Raw genomic sequence first — 19,452 nt, 5'->3', positions numbered from 1 at the left:
AGGTATGTTTTCAACCAAGTTATGTATTTAATGTGTACAAACATGTTGTAAACGACTTAAATTCCAGCTTTGTTATCAGTCCAAGTAGTTAATATTTAAACTACCTACTTAAACATAAAATCAACATCCAGAAAAAAATCAACATCCAGAAATATGTAACAGACTATTGAAGCTTGAAAACTAGGTAGGTAACAAATTATTTATTGACATGAATGTTTTTCTAAAAACATTAGGTTTAAGTGTATTAAATTTAAACGGCATTGTTTACCTTGTCTTAGTTAGAACTGGTGCATGTATATTTTGTTACAGACTGGTGTTTATTTACTTATGAAAAGGAATTTTATCAGTAACCATCTCATACTTGGATGACCTTGTTTCATTTTACCATGGCAAATACCACAAAAGTGATCTAGCCAAAGAATTCTGACATAGGTTGATGAAAACAAGTTGGGCTTCGATTAAGTGAAACTGGAAAATATGTCATATCAGTCAACATACAGTTCCACAAGTTTTCAAGAGAAAGAAGTAAAACCAAGATCAAAAGTTACAAGTGCCGATTCTATTCTTGCACCACTGGTATGAGAAAAGTATGGTTAAAATGACCGTTTTAAATATTATACATTTAGCTGGATTTAATATACTTTTTAAAATAATTGTTGACGAGGAAATATATTTTTTTACAGAAACTACCACAACAAGAGAATTTAGCTCAAAAACTTTTGCAAGAATTTCCAAATGTAAAACTTGGTGTAATACAGTAAGTAATTCTGTTTTGAAATATTTATGTAGAAAATAATCATTTTTTGAAATCAAATAACATTGCCTGCTAACAAGAAATTGTTAGTAATATTCGATTTTAATTCTCTCAAGGTATCAATTAAATAAGCATAACAATCAATTGGAAAAAGTGAGGGAGGCTTTGAAGAATTTGGGATACTCAAAGTCTTCAGAGACAGTGAGGCTTAAGACTTTTGACAAACCAAAAAGCTCGTCGGGCGTATGTTTTTTGAAAAGCAATCATTTTGTTACCTACATTAATTATTTAGGTATTTTTGGTGTTCTGAATATTATTAACTGTTATTAGGTTCCTAAACAAAAAGCAAACGACCAAAAACCATTGACTGAAACCTCATTTATGGATAAAGAAGCAAAATCGACGTCAACTAAATCATTGTCAAAGTTTGTTGAAAATTTTTAAGCAAATAAACTAACAAATTTTTTCCTCAAAAATAGCTCAGTTATACTTTTTGTCTATGACTACAAGAAACAATCTAGGCTGAAAAAAAAATAATAAACAATTTTTTTAGTACAAATGTACGAAACTCTTCTGAAACTGACTTTTTTGACCCAGAACTAGAACGAAGTAAGTCTTTCTATTTTCTTTTATGTTTGCTCTTTTCAATAATGTCTCTCTAAAATAAAAAGCAATAATTTATTTTCAACAGAAAAAAAGCAACTGAAAGGAAAGTTTCCATGGCTTACCGATACTTCTGTAAGCAAGATTTTAGAAACCGCAAGAAACAATATAACCTTGGCTGAAGGTGAAGATTTGTTAGTTACACAATCTTCTATTCACAGTTGTTTCAAATTCACTTAAAGTTTTTACTGCTTTTTTGGCAGAAATTCTGAAGCAATTTGAGAAGAACTCGAAAAAGGAGCAGGAACAAAAAAATGCTTCTGTGTCAAAAGTATTAAAACAGTAAGATTGACAAAACAAATAAAACCTAAATAGTGTAAAAAATGAACCCAAGACAAAGTTTACAGCATACATCTGTTTATGTCAAAATAACCCTTTACTTTGTTATGTAGAAAATATCATTTTTTTGTTGCAGAGCTACAGCAACTGCTGTTCCCAGCACAAAAACAACAACAGTAAAAAAAGTTGTTGCTAAGAAAGCACCAGCTGTCGTAAAAGCAGAAGTGAAAAAAGTAACCACCCCAATTTCACCTTCGACACAACAGAAAAAAGTTACCAAAGTGAAGGAAGTTGTTTTGCAACAAAAGAAATTAAGGTGAAAACTTGGTTGGTAATATATTTTCAAATATTATTTACTGTATTGTGTGTTTTATTTAGTGTGTTTGAGAGGGGTACTACAGAAAGAAAACAATATGTTTCAAAGAACAGAGTGGTTCCAGTTGGACCGAACCCACTATTAAGAAACGGTCCGAACAAAATGAATCGTCTTGGCCCCCAGGTATGTTGATAAATGAAACAAAATCTCTCACATACTTTGACAATCACACAACTAGGCAAGATTTGCAAATACTGTAAACTTTGCAATGGAAAATGTAAAGACAAATCCTCTTGACATGTTTATTTATATTTCTAGCCTAGTAACAGATGTGGTCCCAATCCTGCAAACCGTCAAGGGCCAACGAAGTATCGTTCAAGCTCTCTATGTATGTGTGCTTAATTTTGTGTATTTTGAAATAACCATGTGCAATTTTCTTGTCCTTACGTTTTGAAATGTATGGCGTCTGCAAAAATTTATGATAAATTCTTCGAAATCGTTATCTTTTTTTGCATTTTTGCTTTTCTTTTTTCCGTCATGAAACAAATAAAATCGACGTTATAACTGCATGTGTAGTGGTTGTAATGCTACAAAAGTAGCCACTTGTTGACTTAAACTACTTTCAAGTTTGCAAAAAATAAAAACTATCTCATCTAGCGCCGCTGGTGGTAAATGTTTGACCCCGGGGTCATGTTGACGTTGTTGCTCGTGAGTGGTCGAGATTTGCCGAAGTTGTTCATGCGTGAGATTTGACGTGCTCTGAATAAATCGAGCTTGTAAATGAAAGTGGCGTTATATTTCTCATAAATTATCGTCACTATATGTGTAATAGGAATTGTTTTGTTGCTGTCATCAGGCGTTGTCAACAGCTATTAGGCTTTATGAACATAATTGACCAGGATTTTAAGATTATTTATTAGAAGCAGCAAATCCAAAATGGTTTTTTAAGAGACATTATTTTGTTTGCAAGCTACGACTACGTTTGACTGATTTTTGTGTTCACAACATCAGGGTTAGGTTTTTTAGGATAACTATGAGCTGCCTATAAGCTAGCTACAGAACAGCTTATTAACTAACTGTACATTATTAGTAACTTATGTTCAACTGACAAGCTGGAATCAGGATATATTTTTATTTTCACTAGTAAGTGCATAGTGACTTTATGTTTAGCCAATTTCGGTGTTCAATGAATTTTAAGTCATCAAGCAAAAATTATAATTCATTTAAAGTTACACCAAAATAATGCTCTTAATTTTCAGGGAAAAGGCAATAAAAGATGGCAACGATGCTTGCTCAAACCTCCTTTAAATTCTACTCGTTTATTTTTTTATTTATGGTAAGTATAGAATACAATAATGCAATAGTTTCATGTTTTGTTTTTTTGTAACTAGAACATTTTGTACACAGGTTTTCTTTCATCACTGTACATGTGATGTTGTTCAATTAGACAAAAACAATGTGGATGTAATTTTAAGTAAGTTACCAAGTTTTTTCAAACTTGTGAAGTCAAAATAATTTTAAAATTTCTATCTGTTTCCAGACAATAACCAGTTGGTGTTTGTGAATTTTTATGCTGACTGGTGTCGATTCAGTCGAATGCTAGCTCCCATATTTGAAGAAGGATCAAATCTTGTTAAAAAAGATTATCCTGACCCGGGGATGGTAGTCTTTGCAAAAGTCGATTGTGATTCACAACGTAAGAACAAAAAAATATTTTTATGTTTGTCATCAAACAACTTTTACTTTAAATTTAACTGTGTATGTTTGAGATTACACCCTTTCTTAAACTAATGCATGATTTTTTAGATCTATTTGACCAAATTTAATTTAATAGATTATCAAATAAAACTTTGTATTCGTATAGCTGGTATATGACTATGACCAATTTTTGATATTCCATGCCTTGTATAATCACCATAGTAGATTATCAATAAATGCTGCAAATGTTTTTGTGTGTCAGTCAGGTTTGTAGCTCTTACATCACATTTGGAATTAAAGTTGTGTGACCCCAGCATTTTGACTTGCTTTTTGTATCAGATATTAGTATTTTTTCCAAATCACAGTCATCAGTGTCTTATAATCAAGTCTCATTTCTAACAAAGTAAAACCAATGTTTGTATTTACACAAAATGCTGCAATCATATTTCGTGTTGTGTAGCCGACATCGCCCAAAAATACCACGTAAACAAATACCCTACCATGAAACTTTTTCGTGGGGGTCAGTTGGTGAAGAGAGAATACAGGGGTCAAAGGTCGGCAGAAAACCTTGCAGATTTTATTCGACAGCAGTTGAAAGATCCAATCAAGGAATTTCAGTCATTGGACGAAATCTATGAGCTACAGGTAACGTTTCAAATCATAACATTTTTATTTGACAGCGAAAATAATTTAGTTAATGTTAATTTGGATGTTCATAGCTTTTTGAAACCATTTAAGTTTTTGTGTCATGTTTTGACAAACAAAGTCAAAATCTTTGACTGTAAAACTCAGAATTGTTTGTAGCCTTGTGCTGAATTTACTAGCCAAAATAGTTGTAGCATATTTTGTATTTGAACATTTTGGCAAATACTTAGTGGTACTAAATGGCTACAATCAAATCAAATTCAGTTTTTTCAAAAATAATTGCACAAAGTGTTTGATTACAAAGGAAACAAACTGTGCGTTTTTTCATTGTCTTTATAACTAGAAGTTAAACTGGAGACTAGATAAACATATTGCCATAAAACTGGAGTTAGTTTTCGTGACATAACGTTTTGGGAAAATTTGCACCACTGCGGTTTTGCTGAAATTTGTGTTTTAAAGTCGCTTACATTTTTTGTTACTTTTCAGAGAGATAAAAGAACTATCATTGGCTATTTCACAACCAAAGACTCACTGGAGTATAATGTGTTTGCGCGAGTAGCAAAACTGTTGAAAGATGATTGTCAGTTCTATGTTGGTTTTGGGTAAGTACAGAAACACATGTGGTATTGACAAAATAAATATCCAACAACTTTTATCTTATTCAGTGAAGCTTCGAAAGCTGAAAGAACAACTGGAGACAACATTATTTTTAAACCAATCGGGGTAAGATAAATTTCGTGTGTTTTATTTTCGTTTTATATTTCTAACTCATAATTTTGCTGTTAGCTACATATCTACTGATAATGTCTTATAAAGTGTGTAAAAATGCTTAATTGTTTTATCTAAATCATAGTATGCCAGGCCCATTAAGACATTATACTAAAACAGCCGCTTACCAGGCATTTCCATAACAAGGCATAGGATAGAAAAATCTAACCCGCTGTGTTATTCAAACCCACAACAGAAGTTTTTTTTACCAATTTAATCTATTTTAGTACATAAACACATGACCAAAGCACTTGTCATATTTATAAATTTATTGTGAACTTTGGCATGTTGTATTTTATGTTGAAACAATTTAATATGATTTCTACTTTGCAGACAGTGCACACTGTTTCGACCTATAAGTTCACATCAGTGCAGCTGGTGACGAGAGATCGAAACAGTGTGCACTGTCTGCAGCTTATCATTTATTGGCTCATATGCTTTTACATTTCTACTTTGTTTTAGGAAACGAACCCAGACATGGTTTACCTTGGTTCATTGGCTAATGAGGATTTACTTAAACAATGGTCTCAAGACAAATGTGTTCCCTTGGTAAGTTTAAAAACATTCGGGTTTATACATCCTGAGAGAAATAAAACGACCAAGTAGATGTAAAAAGTGCCATGCTCTATTGTTAAATGTTTTGTTAGATGCTTATGCTGTCATCTGTATAGCTTATCACTTTTTACTTCTGTTTATACCATCATATTCTTTCATAAGACAGATTCGAATGTTGTGTTCCAGTTTATACTTTGCATACAATATATCCTTTTAACCCTAATTTCACATGTATATATTCTGTACAGGAACTGTATATAGCATACACACACAGTAACAAATAATTGAGGATGTCTTTTAATGCTGACCTGTATCCTAATTGTCAACACATTTATGCACATCCTGTCATATAATTGTATAAATTACACCAGTATATATATACACTGCTGTTGGATTGGTATTAGCAATGGCTTACAATAATATACATTACTCATCCTGCTATAATATTGAGTACATTACCATTGAATATGTTGGGTTAAAATTACATTTCAAAGACTTTATTTTGGTTTGTGGATAGTGGGTAAAGTGTACTTTGGTTTTATTGCAACACATATACATGATATGTTTGTCTCTTGAATTCTTACAGTTCCATTCATAGTAATGGGTCAAAACAGAAAACGTCCTTTTAGGTCGAGCACTGAGCATCTCATGTTAATGCACACTTGGTGCATTGTGACATCAAAAACGTTCCCTATTCCACGTTAGTTTTGTCCTTACATCACCAGCAGTATTAAGCAGTACAAACCCTGCTTGGTACCGTGTACTCTGCCGCGGATAGGCTCATCCCTAACATTTATGCATCTAACAGTTACTTAACTTTTTGTGGTAAACTTTTGTTTTAGGTTCGTGAAATCACATTTGCGAATGGTGAGGAGTTAACAGAAGAAGGTCTTCCATTTCTTATTCTCTTCCACAATAAGGAAGATACTGAATCAATGGAAAAATATTCTGCAGAAGTCAGTCGGCTTGTCTCATTCAAAAGTAAGGGCTTGATTTGTTTGTCATTGTAGTTTCTATATGTGAACTGAATGTGAGTTTGTTTGCGTATAAAAACACACAATCGTATGCTGTTTGTCCATCTGGAGTGGTATTTTCATTCCTGTAACCCTGTCACCTATGGTTTGTTTTGTGCTCATATTTTGGAAACAGGAATATCTCAGTGTTTGGTCGAGCAGTCGCACAAAAACAAGTCTTAATAAAATAGACTCTGTGATTATGTATAATTATTTAGCTCCCTTGCTTAACAATGATGCTATTCTGTTCATTACTTCCTTCCACAGCTAAAGTATAATGTTGTTTACATGACACCATGACAGACCTGCTTTATTACTGTCCTGTGTCTTAGTTTTGTGAAAATGGCAGTTGCAAAGTCCAGTCAGAAATCACTGCCGAAAATTGACCAACAGTATTAACTTTGTGTTTTGTGACACACAACTTATTTAACCTTTCAGAACAATTAAGTGGTACACATCAGAACACTTTTGGGCTTTCATCTACAAATTAAGAGCTAGATAGTGTAGCACAGAGTTGTAAGTCAGGCTGGACTTTTCAGGTTGGGTTCATGCCTAGGTTAAATACACTTGATTTGGTGCTGCTAACACTCTACCACTATCGTATCACAAATTTGTAAAAATTTGGCCTAATTAAAGCTTTATGTGTTTTAAATTTTCAAATTTTCGACTGGTTAATACTTGGTTTGAGTCAGCAAGATTTGGGCCTCTATTACATTCCTGCTTACAACTCTCTGGTCTAGCATTGTCTTTAAAATTGGTTTGATACACTTTCAACAATATCGTACAACCGTAGCACATTTTTTATGTTTTATTTTTTCTTACAGGCAGTATCAACTTTTTGTTTGCTGATTGTGAAACATTTTCTCATCCACTTCACCATCTCGGAAAAACTGTGAAAGACTGCCCTCTGGTGGCGATCGATTCATTCAAGCACATGTACCTTTTCCCCAAGTTCGAAGATATTAGGTAAGCCATTAAATTATTTAACAAAACATCTTGAACAACCAAATTTCCAATAGCTGCTGTTGAATATGGCGATAAAATACAAGCACTTTAGTTGTATGACTGTGTTTTTTTGGCAGTTTAAACTGGTTATATAAAAAGGCATGCTAAATAAAAGTCTAAAAAACGATAAGTTGCAGACAGTGCACACTGTTTCAACCTATAATGCCTTAAACCTATGAAATCCCACAGTGTGCACTGTCTGCAGCTTATCAATCGATACTTTTACAAAAGAAAAAACATTTAACAATAGTTTCGCATAAAATCACCTGTTTTTCAACTGTTTGTTTACGATTTCGCAAAAACGTGTTAAAGTATTAGTTCAAGCCATTAGTGATAAGCACTGCATTGTCAATGACGTGGTATGTCGGGTATAATGCGATTGTTTACGTTCAATGGAGACGTTCCATCAAGTTGTTGTGCAAGTCGAAACCAAAACTCAGCAGTTTGCGACTTCGTGTCTTGATAGCAAAGCCAGTACGTGCTTCCTGACGGCGTTTGGGTAGATCTCAATGTTTGTCGTTTTCTTAATCTTCAATAGCCTGATGTGCCGTTCTAATGTATGTAAAATTGTGGTTTACTTTAAAACGATCGTTTTGTGACTTTTCTTCATTGTTTATACCAATACAACGTCTAAGTAATAATAATAAATACTTTTTATGCAACATCAAGTGAACTTGTTTTTTTTTATGCTACTAAAGCTGGTGTCTTAAAAGGTTTCCATGAATCCAAGTACGAAAAAATTAAAACAAACCATTCTTTGTGGCCACCACGTGCCTGAGATGTGTTTAATTTTATTGTTTGTACTTTGTTCCCATATATCGAAGGAAACGCAACCTTGCATATACAACCAGTGGCGCAACTAGCGGAAAATTGGGGAGGGGGCAGGCAACGAACTATCAATACGACTTCCCCAAAACGATTGTATTGCTAATTGCGTATCATAGATTGGTCGAATGGTCCGACGCGCTTTTCCACTAATAATCTATAAAAACTGGGATTCGTCCTTGGATTGCACGGCTTCGAATGCCGTGAAAAAGTAACACTTGTAAGTCACAAAGTTCATTGTGATAATATATTGACGTTTTGAACTAAGGCATTGTTTCGTAACAAATAAACTTGTTCGACTGGGTGTTTATACGTTAGTCTTTCAATCTGTCTCAGTGGAATTGCAATAATAGCTTTACATAGAGACGTAGACGTAAATTACAAACAAGTTGTTGAAAGATTTTTGGCTGAAGCTCCACGGCGATAAACATTTTATTTTTGTGTGTTTACATGTAAATACGTTTTCAAGTTCTAACAAAGATTGTTGTTGCGGTTATTTAGGTTGTTGTATAAATACATCGCAGAAACTTCGTTTTTACCATCGCAATACATGCCGATGAAGCGATTTACTGCTGTACCGGCTTCTCCTGTGAGTTGAAAGTTATTTTTGGCTTTGGTGCGAACGAACGTGTTTTCGGCGCTGTACGAGAGCCGTTATTCACAATAACGCCGATAGAAAAGGGACCTGGCATGCCGACGAGCCTGTCCCCCTAGTTGCGCCCATGTATACAACCCATCCAGCAAGGATCAATTTGAATCTAATATACTGTTTTCTTTTCTTCCAGCCAACCTGGTAAATTGAAGCAGTTTATTCTTGATCTCCATTCCGGCAAACTTCACCGTGAATTCCACCACGGACCTGATCAACCTGCTGCAACCACTGCTCCTCCTACACCTAAGGTAAATGTTTGAATGCAAAACTTTCTTATAATCGCTGCATGTGGAATAATAAATTGCAGGATTTTGTTTCGTGTTCAGTGGGGTAAAGTTGGTGTTTTTTTTATGTTTGATATAAAATGATAATGAAAAGTCGTTTATGGCAACACAATCACATAGATTTGGACAAAATCTTTTTGAATTCGTAGACATTCCCAAGTCCAAGTTTACGATTTTTTTTTATATTTCCATCAATTTTAACTGAATCAATAATTTAGTAAACTCAAAACGTTAGCAATTAATTCCAGTAGTTTTAATTCTAGCCATAACTTGACTAAAAAACAGTCTAAGTGTGCAAAAATAATCGTTAAGTCTTAGAAATGAGTGTTTTTTACTTTTTGTTTGAATATAAAACGCATTTTGGGGACAAAAGCATGTAATTATGAAACTAACTCTTGCATGACATCTTGTGTTGGGTGTTTCGCAGATTAACTCCCGCCAGGTGGAGACAGAGACTCCGAAAAGCGAGGCGGAGACGCAAAGCGAAGAAACATCGCCACCCGAGTCGATATTCAAGAACTTAAAACCGTCAGAGCACAGATACACGTTAAGAGATAGGGACGAGCTGTAATGGAAACTTTTCAAAGGACGATTTCTCGACATATGCATATGATAGAACAATACTGCGGCCCCAGCCCTGTCGCTTTGACGATCAGTTTTTATTTCAAAATGACAAACGTCCTTTCCTACGTTACTAAAGCGGGTTAACAACCGAGCTTTGTGTTGTCATCCATGACTGTTTTTTAAAATCGAGCAAATGTATGCGGAAAATTGGCTTGGAATTATATTTAAAAAATCATAAATAATATTGCGTCCCGATTCATAGATTTCCTGCTTGACTTCACGAAGCTCGTCCTGCAACCCGCTTAAACAAACATACAAACGCTACTATGGTTATTTTAAACGGCAAATATGCTGGGCCAAAAACCATGCATATTTCACACCAAAATGGCTCCTTACCGCCCTCTTATGGTTTAAACTTGCCCTTTGCACCTTAGACTTTTATGGTCATTTACGAAAATTAAATTTCATGAAAAACATAACAACCAATTTTGGGGTTAAAATTTCAAAGAATATGCCGACATTCTGGGGTCATTGTTGACAATCCAACGTTTTTGTACTTCTGCTGGCTACGTCCGTTGTTACCAAGTAAATCTCTTTGCGTCCGCACTTACAACGCACAGAAATAATATTGAAGCTTATAGTCAATGTGCGAACCCGGTTTGTCTACGAAGCTTCGTTCTTTCGCTCTAGTCCATCTTTGTTAGTTTTCTGTTGTTAAATTTGCTTGTTTTTTGTCGGTGATAAATTTTTCTGGGTAAGAGTCGGCCTATTTTGCTCGCATATTTACTTCTCAGGCGATTGGGCGTCCGTGTTAAAGGACACATAAAAATATTTAACTTTATCGCAACAGCATAGCTTAAGAGTGATTGTTAAAACGCAACACAATGGATGGTTTATTTCACCAGACGATCACAAATCGGTGATTTTAAAAATCCCATATTAAAGTTTGCTACCAAAAATATTAAAAGTACCTGTAATAGTTGACATTCATCAATTTTTATCCAGCAGTCTATCTGTTTCTGTATACTATATCTAATTTGACCCCAAAACAACAATTAAATACGCATAAAACAAAGTCATTTCATTCAGACGTTTTAACAAAGCTATTTGCATTATCAATAAAATAATTTCTGGACTGTTATGTTTAACGGTGGTTTAAACCTTGTGAAATTCCCGTCCGTATTGCCTGAATTCTTGTCGGTGTTTAGAGAGCAATATTGTTGAAATAATACCAGTTCATGACAATACTGCGTTAGAATTTTAGGTTTGAAGCATTTGTTTTTTTCTTGCGTGGCGTTATCAGTCGATAAGCTCCCTAAATTTTGTCGTAATCAGTTTTTATAAAGTCAAAATCAATTAGGTGCAAACGCATCATAACGATTTTGTTATAAACTGTGGCAGCGAGTTTTCAAAATATCTAAAAAATCCCTCTTGTACTTTGCCGCTTGACTCCTATTATCTGTCGTTGGACTTTTACCCACCTTAAGCACACCACTTACTGAAGCCCCTTCATTTGTGGCTCCTTTATTCTCCAGTAGCAGGCAATGGTTGCTTGTATATGGGTTTTTGTGCCTCCAGTCTTATATACGAGTGTGTTTGTGCAACTGTGTGCGTCTGTTCTCTCGCGTAACTTATTATTATTACTTGTTTGTGCCGAGTAGTTTAATTCTGTCGAGAGATTTCTAACGTTTTGCGTTCTGTCTCTGTGGTGGCTCGAACCGCTTAAATAAATCATTAGTAAATTTATTGTGATTGAAAACCAATGAAACGGTTAGTAGGAAAGTGTTGCTGTTTGTACGACAGAGTCCACAAATTAGAAAAACTTACCTTAAAAAAGCTATCAACTTTTGAAATGTTTATTTTCAAATTAAGTTTTTGCATTGTATGTTTTAAAACGTTAGTAACTTAGTTTTTGATTTAAATATCACTAAGACGACTTTTCAGGCTAGTCGCCTAGAATAAGTTTCAATCAATCAAGCACTCCATGATAAAGTTACAGGCTGAGTTTTTTTCACAGGTAATAATTGTTTTCAGCATGAAATGTGTGTTGGTGTTTAAAAGGTGTCTTGCTTTGGTCTGATTGCTTTTGAACGCTGGTGAGTGTAATACTTGGTTGGATTTAACACTTAAACTGTTCCTTATTCCAACATTTTGCTTTGTAGGTTGGTTTCCACGCACAATTGCCCAAGCAAGTCGTTGAAAAAGCGAAAGTTGTTCATACCCAAAAACAAATTCTGATAAAATCAAAGGATGCCATCAATGTAAGTTAGTTTGTCAATGATTCCAATATTAGTCTTAGTGAAGCCAACAGTCGTAGCCTACCTGTAGTTTTTTTTATGCCATTTGTGTCCACACCAGGGTGGTAGGTGGCCCGAACTCGAATAGTATTTTTAAAGTCGGTTTAGACCTGAAAGTTTTGATTGAAATGCCTGTAGTAAAGAGGGCATAGACAACCAAGCCAAGACACTTAAGGGCCGTTGGCATTAGGGGATATCAAGCAATAAGCTATGCAATTTGATTAAAAAAAATACTGACGTAGAATGTGAAATCCGCCTCGAATCAAGTCGTTTAAAAAAATAACACTCCGGCCCAAAAACCTAAGCCCGGCCCGACTTACAACTTCGGCCCACTATACGGAACAGGAACTCAAAAGCGGCTTTATATGCGTAACATCAATTAAATATCTCCTGCAAGCTATTCGAAGTCGATAAAACTCAATAAATTTCTTTCCTTCAGACTGTTGTCACATTGGAGCCTGGAAAGGTACCCTCCGCAATACCAACCATAAAAGGTTCAATAAAAATCAAAGCACCTGGAATGAATGAACCTATAGAGGTGGTGTCAAAGTCTGTACCTGCTAAAGAGACCACACCACCCGAAGAAACCAGCATTGAATCAATCTTTGTGAAAATGAAACCCAGCGAGCATCGTTATACGATTTTGGATCGGGACGAGTTATAAATTTGTGAAGAAACTTTATGCAATGTCTGGAATGTGTAGTTATGAATTTGGTGAAACTGTTTATGTGTGCCAAGATATTATGTGGAAATAAATATAATTCTTATAGCCTACTTGTGTTAATGGAAAGTTCTCTCGTAAAAAAGGAAGCTGTTTCTCCCTGCAATTGGAAAGATGTTTTCCTTCTTGCAATATCAACTAAAAGCTAAATCAGTAACAAAAATTGATATTTAAGTAGCAAAAACGTTTTTTGATTTTCAAGTCTCGATTTCTTTCTTTAGCCTATATTAAGTTTATGAAACAACGGAACTATTGTTTTGTCTCTTAATGTTTGCTGCAAAATGTGTGCATTCAACATCTTACGATAAACCTGACAATATTCGAATCCATTACCTAATGGCTACGAGGTTAAGTAGTGCTGCCTGTAACATATCAATCGACGTTTATTTTTTAATGTTGGCTATGAATTTCCAATAGTTAAAAACTGTCATGCATGTACTCTGTCACTCATTGAGGATAAACGTAATTTAATGAGTTAGCAAATTTATTACAAAAAAAATATTTGCAAAAAGTAACAAACACAATATTAAGTTGCAGAGCTAAGTTCAATAGCATTTTCAGGGGCTGTGGCATTATAGATTCGTCCTTTGACTTTACTGAACAAATTTTCAAACACGTCGGAATAAAGGAGAGGGTTAACAACACTATTTATGGGAAAAAGAAAAACAGCAGTTACTACGAACAAACTGTGAGAAAACTCATTTGGTAACGCCAACTGTACGTAAGAAGCCACACAAATTGGTAACCAGCAAATAAAATTAGCGATTACAAGCTTAGTAACGCGTTTTTGCATCACTCGTAAATGTTTGCTACCTTGGTTACTTTTCAAATCTTTGTTAACGGACTTTCTGTATATCATGAAGTATGCAATTGCGACGTAAGTAAATGCAAACATGTTGATTGTGACCAGCAATGTAGGATACTGCCAACCGTTGTCTGTGGCTGGCGTAAAAAAATGAGGCACGCAAAGACTGTTCTCACTGTAAAACCCGAACCGCCCTCTGCTTGCAAATTGACCAGAGCTCAAATAAGCCTCGATGCTATGCAGTGTTGTAATGGGTAAAAACCTTGTGGTCTCTGTTATAAATTGAAGTGTACTGACAATATGAGGAAGCTGACTTGAACGAACAATTGGTGAGATGAAGTATTTGCTAGGAATCCACAAACCGTCAACGAATAGATTCGCATCCATCGCTGGAACGGCTGAAATCACAATAAATCCACACCAGACTGACAGGAGAGCCACAAAAATCCAACGTAGACGAGCAGACATCGCTCTTATTGGGTAGTAGACGGAATACAATCGTTGCGAGGTCATTATAACTAATGTAAAGAGTGATACTTGTGCTGAAAGTGCCGCAAAAGATCCAATACTTTCACATGTCACACTGGTGACCCACGACAGTTCAACGAAACAATAGTTTCCAGAAAATTCGATACTCTTGATACCAACTATAAGCAAATAAACGGACATCATTGCGTCTGCAACATTCAAGTTTAAAATCAAATACAAGTTTCCTTTTGATAAAGTTGACTGCTTGGTATCTCGCAAGGTCTTCAAGGTATAAAGGAATACAGTTGTGTTGCCTATTAGGCCAGTTATAGCCATGACCCAAAGCCAGATTTTAATTCCAACATTTTTGATCATTTCGTGTCTTGATGAATAGAGATTTGTGTCAAGCGCTGGAGGACATTCGTCACTTCCGTCCGAGCAATCGTCATATCCGTCGAACATATAAGACAGCGGAACTGACAACGGATTGCCGGAAACGCAGTAAAAACGATCCGTACAATTTATTTCATCTGATCCGTTTAGGCAGTTTTTAACACCATCGCAAACCTAAGGTAAAAAAACGGAAATAAGTGAGTAAATCATAAAACCAAACGGTTTTATCCTACGAATACACTGTTGCTGCCAGGCATAACGTATCAACAGAATTTTTAGCTCTTCCGGCAGTTTTATCCTACATTGCATTCACGGGTTTTTGTTGCTGTTTTGGTGTTTTGTTTTTGATTAAATGTTATCCTGAACTTATAAATTAATGTCTTAACCAGCAGTCAAAGAAATTTGCTTTTTAGCCTTAAGGCCTTATATAGCCTTATATAATTATATAATTTCTTCTAAATTTTTGATTGCTATAAGTTCTCTCTTTAAACTCATTGCTCTAAAAATTTAAGGGAATTGAGTTTTTTAACCACCAATACTATCTGATAAATATATTGAGTCAATCAAAATGTTTTTCCCTTACCTTCCAATCGTCAATGCTGATTGGATTTCCTCCGCTGCAATAAAACCTGGCTGGACAATTTATTTCTTCTTGTTGAATTCTCGGATTGCACGGCGTCCAAATTCCATCACAAATGTCCCAAGCATAGAACGAAATATTTCGACTTGAATTTCCTGCGCACTGAAACGACCGGTTACCATCAGATGCGTAGTTAGGGGCAACCGAGCAGAATGCTGGGACATTAGTGCAGCTGGAATTGCATTCATCAGATAAATCACCACATTCTAAAATTCCGTCACAATCAAATGCGTTGATTGTTGTTCGATTGTGAGATAAACAACTGGAAAGAAAAATGCATTACTTATATACTGCTATATTTTTGTACACAATTCATGGGTATAGCATACGTACACATATTGTTTACACGTCAAAATAACTAAGATGAACCTACAACCATACTCGGATCAGCCCTGAAGCGTTGATGCAGACCAGCGATCACGACATACTCATATATAGAAATCACAGTACGTCAGGCTAAATGTAGGCGTTACGCCGAGTTCCCAACTCTCAACCATTTCCATATGGTAAGGCACAGGCTAAATTTTTCTGGGGCTGGCGTAATATCATATATATTTATTTATTTACATGGTGTTGATTTGTAGTACGGTCACCAAAGTGTAACCCTTATATACGCCCTGACGTGGTTATTCGCAAACAAAAAAGTAAACAGTTGAAAAACAATGTGGAGTTAAAAACATGTTTGAATATCAGGAAGCAGTCGCAAATATGCAAAAACAACATTTCACTGACTTTTTTAAGTTTCCGACTTGGAGTAAAAAAAACACTGTTAAGTGTTACAACCCAAATACCTTTTTATTCTTTTCGCTGCCGTGTGTCTACAGTATCGCTCATCCAACATATCAGCGCAGTCAATTGTTCCATCACAGACCTTCGAGTGCGTCACAGTCTTAGTATTGTTGTCGCAGTAGATCACCTGACCAAAAGTCATGTGATTGCAGAGAGTTTGTGCGTTTGTGATGTCACACAGGCATTCGTCAGAGAGGTCAGGGCAGTCGATTATTCCGTCACACATCTAAGGGAAGTTTGGTTATTTTTGGCTTGTTTATTTTGTACAAACGGGAGTTTTTGCGAGCGAAATACGTATATACATGAGTAAGTGAGATCTAAGCCAATTAATTAAAAGAGAAAAATAATTTTACAAAAGAAAAAAAAATGACAAAAAAGAAAATTACAAAAAAAACTAACTGCTTGGGCTAAATCATTAAATTAATGTTTGTCTGAAATTCAGTAATATAACTAATAAACATTAGCTGTAAGTTTTAAACAATAAAGTCCTAACGAAAAAAAACGCTTCTAATTGCTAGTAACAGGGTTAACTCGTAATCTTTTTAGTACTATAACCGTTGGAATGGATTATATTTCTGTGATCATGACATCTAAAAATTATTCTTGATATATACATATCTCGCGTTTCGTGACACAAGCCCCTAATGTACTTGGTGCAAAAAACATCTGTCCTATCGTACTGTATTACAAATACAAGAGAAGAAACGGCCTCAAATTCCCCTTCAAGACGTCACGTTAACGCACGATTGGTTTCTGAATTTATACCCAAACTTTCCTGAAGACGTAACCTCTATCCGGTTTAACGTCACAATACGTTGTTATGGAGAATAGAAAAGTGAATCACAAACTTCTTAAATATATTGTTGCTGTGTTCTGCCACAAGTCACCACACGATGTGTTTGGTCGGTTGAACTCAGCGCGCAAGGAAACTTGTTTTTCAACGCTATTTAGGTGCATTTTTTAAAAATTACGGTTACAAGGAAAGGCGCGCGTAAAAGATTTTGCAACGGGTTTAACACATACATTCTTATATGGATGGGTACGGCATCAAGTTATTATTATCATAGGAACTGCGTTGCCTAAAACCTGAAATACTCTACGATGTAGATATAACCCCACATAGCCACGCGTCCTTAAACATTCAACGACTTTCTCTCACTCACTTCCTAGGCCATGAGACTTCATACAACATACAGGGCTCCCTTTTACCCCCACATGTCAGCGCCCATGGTCGCAAAGGTTCAGTATTTTACACAATTAAGTGATTCCAACAGTGTTTGACGCGACCCAATCATTTTTTTAATTATTTTTGAGATTTTTTGCTACCAAATGTCTTATACGTAGGTTTTTTTTAGTTCAACGTTTTGCAACATGCCCATTGACTAAAAATTTAAGAGGAATTCGATGCATTCAGCCAGACAACTCATCCCGTCACAAACAATATCCACAATAACGCGTCAAAAAACTAGTCGTTTTAACATTATTATTACGTAACAGCTTAGAGCCATGCAAATTGAAAAGGTAATTAACCCGGTAAAGTTAAAAAATATTGCTGAATACAAAAACAGGGGACCCAAATATATTTTAAGCCACCCAACTTTTGGAAACATTACTTAATGGGTCTTAACATAAACTTATTGTTTAGAATCCAAAAATATGTTGTTGTATTTTCGCACCTGTTCTGACGTCAGAGTGACGTTAGCAGCGACGCACTTGTTGCACGTGGGCACCCCTCGTATCGGCCGACACAAATCGGCGCCATCGGTACACTGGGTGGCGTTGTCGCTAAGCAACCGTTGCGGCAGGACGCAGGTGTATCCCCTCGCCCCCATCGGACACTTGAAGCCGGTCACGTGACGTATTTCGTCACTTCCATCGCTGCAGTCGGTCACGTGATCACATAGTTTGCTCGCGGGGATGCACTGTCCGTTGTTGCACTGATATTGAGAGGATGTGCAGCATTTTACTGACGGAATAGCGACGAGACCTGCGTAGAATTTATATTGTTGTGACAATGTAGTTGGAAGGGTAAGTTACAAGCACTTTGCATATTAATAAAAATTGTTGAATTTTGTTAAACATTATACTAGTTAAGGTAAACAACTCTCCAAAAAGATTCACTATACTAGTGTTTTACAAGTAAATAAAATAAGTTTCCACCATGTGTTAAAAACGTTAATAATAACGCCTGGTATGGGGTTCAAGTGCAAATGATATTACTGCTCTGAATAGCAATTATCGTTTTTACTAGCTTAAGGTCGTTCAAAAACATGGTGTTGGGAATTAGAAAATCGAAACATTCTTTCTGACACGACCTTGCAGAGTAAGATTAGGAAGCTCTTTCCAGTAAAAACAAACAAATCAGTATTAAGAACAATCTTCCAAGCTTTTCCCTTTGCGACATGTGCAAAATTTATGTTATGTACTACATTTGTCAAAAGCATGAGCATAAAAAGCTTTTTATATAAGACTTACAAATTAACACAACCAGCAAAGAAACTTTCATCCCAATCCTAAATCGTGGTCAGCTTTCAGTTTCGTAAAACCTTCCTGTCCAACACACTACACCACACTAACCACAACTTAACCTCATAACCTTATGCTGGGAGAAAAACACTGACGTTTAGAAGAGCTCTGCAAAAAAAAACTCAGGTCTTGTCATTGAAACCCAGCAAAGCATGACATCTGCACCACTGCCTGGTCAAAAGGTGGGTGATTTTCCGATCTATTAGACCGCAAACCTGTTGCTGCTTGTGAACCATAAATACCTCAACACTGAATTAATCTTGTTTCCTCATGCGGATATTGAATGACGTCATTCTGTGATTTGTTCAACCAGCGACGTGAAAACTTTGTCACCGTTTTGTGAATCAGACGCAAAATGCTGTAAGATGACTTGAATGACAACTGAAAACATATACACAACTGCTCAACACTGTAACTTACTTGGGACACAGAGCTACACAAACCGATACTTTTCGATAGCATCCGTTTCTGTGAGTCCTGTCACAGTTTTAACAGATAACAATTAATATTTCATATGTAGACTGCATGGTAGATAGGCAACACACTGCACTGATTTGAGTGTTTATCTGACATTTTGTTTCAACTATCATTGTACAATGTTGTACAACAGTTCATCAAATATACTTTTTAAACCCAATTAGCGGACTCATTTAGGAACTAATCAATATAATGAACTCCTGCTTAAAACATTATAGTATCACATTGTTGTTACCCAGCAAACTAAGGACGCATGCAGCTCATTACAACCAAACCAGTTTACCATTTTAAGGCTAATTCATTCCAAAATTCATC

At 35.6% G+C, this 19,452-nt stretch overlaps 3 protein-coding genes across 5 annotated transcripts; 2 read left to right on the top strand and 1 right to left on the bottom strand.

Moving 5' to 3' along the window:
* Positions 1-226: 226 nt before the first annotated feature.
* Positions 227-2,779, top strand: LOC145205000 (uncharacterized). Of its 2 annotated transcripts, none has more exons than XM_080077622.1 (10): positions 227-576; positions 684-757; positions 871-997; positions 1,085-1,179; positions 1,308-1,363; positions 1,446-1,541; positions 1,621-1,699; positions 1,833-2,012; positions 2,075-2,195; positions 2,331-2,779. In XM_080077622.1, exons 1-10 carry the CDS (start codon positions 478-480, stop codon positions 2,412-2,414), a joined length of 1,011 nt encoding a protein of 336 aa, XP_079933748.1. In that variant the 5' UTR covers positions 227-477; the 3' UTR covers positions 2,415-2,779. The 2 variants fall into 2 exon arrangements, with proteins under 2 accessions (XP_079933748.1, XP_079933749.1); XM_080077623.1 differs by having other exon boundaries at positions 228-576; positions 871-955.
* Positions 2,780-3,002: 223 nt separating this feature from the next.
* Positions 3,003-13,087, top strand: LOC145204729 (endoplasmic reticulum resident protein 44-like). 2 transcript variants are annotated; one of them, XM_080077318.1, is made up of 13 exons: positions 3,003-3,155; positions 3,272-3,348; positions 3,420-3,486; positions 3,553-3,708; positions 4,171-4,355; positions 4,842-4,957; positions 5,021-5,078; positions 5,586-5,672; positions 6,521-6,659; positions 7,516-7,657; positions 9,307-9,421; positions 12,184-12,282; positions 12,758-13,087. In XM_080077318.1, exons 2-13 carry the CDS (start codon positions 3,289-3,291, stop codon positions 12,980-12,982), a joined length of 1,449 nt encoding a protein of 482 aa, XP_079933444.1. In that variant the 5' UTR covers positions 3,003-3,155; positions 3,272-3,288; the 3' UTR covers positions 12,983-13,087. The 2 variants fall into 2 exon arrangements, with proteins under 2 accessions (XP_079933444.1, XP_079933446.1); XM_080077320.1 differs by lacking the exons at positions 12,184-12,282; positions 12,758-13,087 and adding an exon at positions 9,885-11,767.
* Positions 13,088-13,422: 335 nt separating this feature from the next.
* Positions 13,423-19,278, bottom strand: LOC145205317 (uncharacterized). Its single transcript, XM_080078003.1, has 5 exons — positions 18,610-19,278; positions 17,811-18,121; positions 16,137-16,360; positions 15,289-15,607; positions 13,423-14,879 (listed from the first exon to the last, which is right to left on the bottom strand). The coding sequence occupies exons 1-5, from the start codon at positions 18,638-18,640 to the stop codon at positions 13,566-13,568; spliced, it is 2,199 nt and encodes a 732-aa protein (XP_079934129.1). The 5' UTR covers positions 18,641-19,278; the 3' UTR covers positions 13,423-13,565.
* Between the last annotated feature and the right edge of the window lie 174 nt (positions 19,279-19,452).

This window comes from Phallusia mammillata, chromosome 8 (assembly GCF_965637545.1).
Source record: "Phallusia mammillata chromosome 8, kaPhaMamm4.hap1.1, whole genome shotgun sequence".
NCBI lineage: Eukaryota > Metazoa > Chordata > Ascidiacea > Phlebobranchia > Ascidiidae > Phallusia > Phallusia mammillata.
This window is presented reverse-complemented; position numbering and strand designations above follow the sequence as displayed.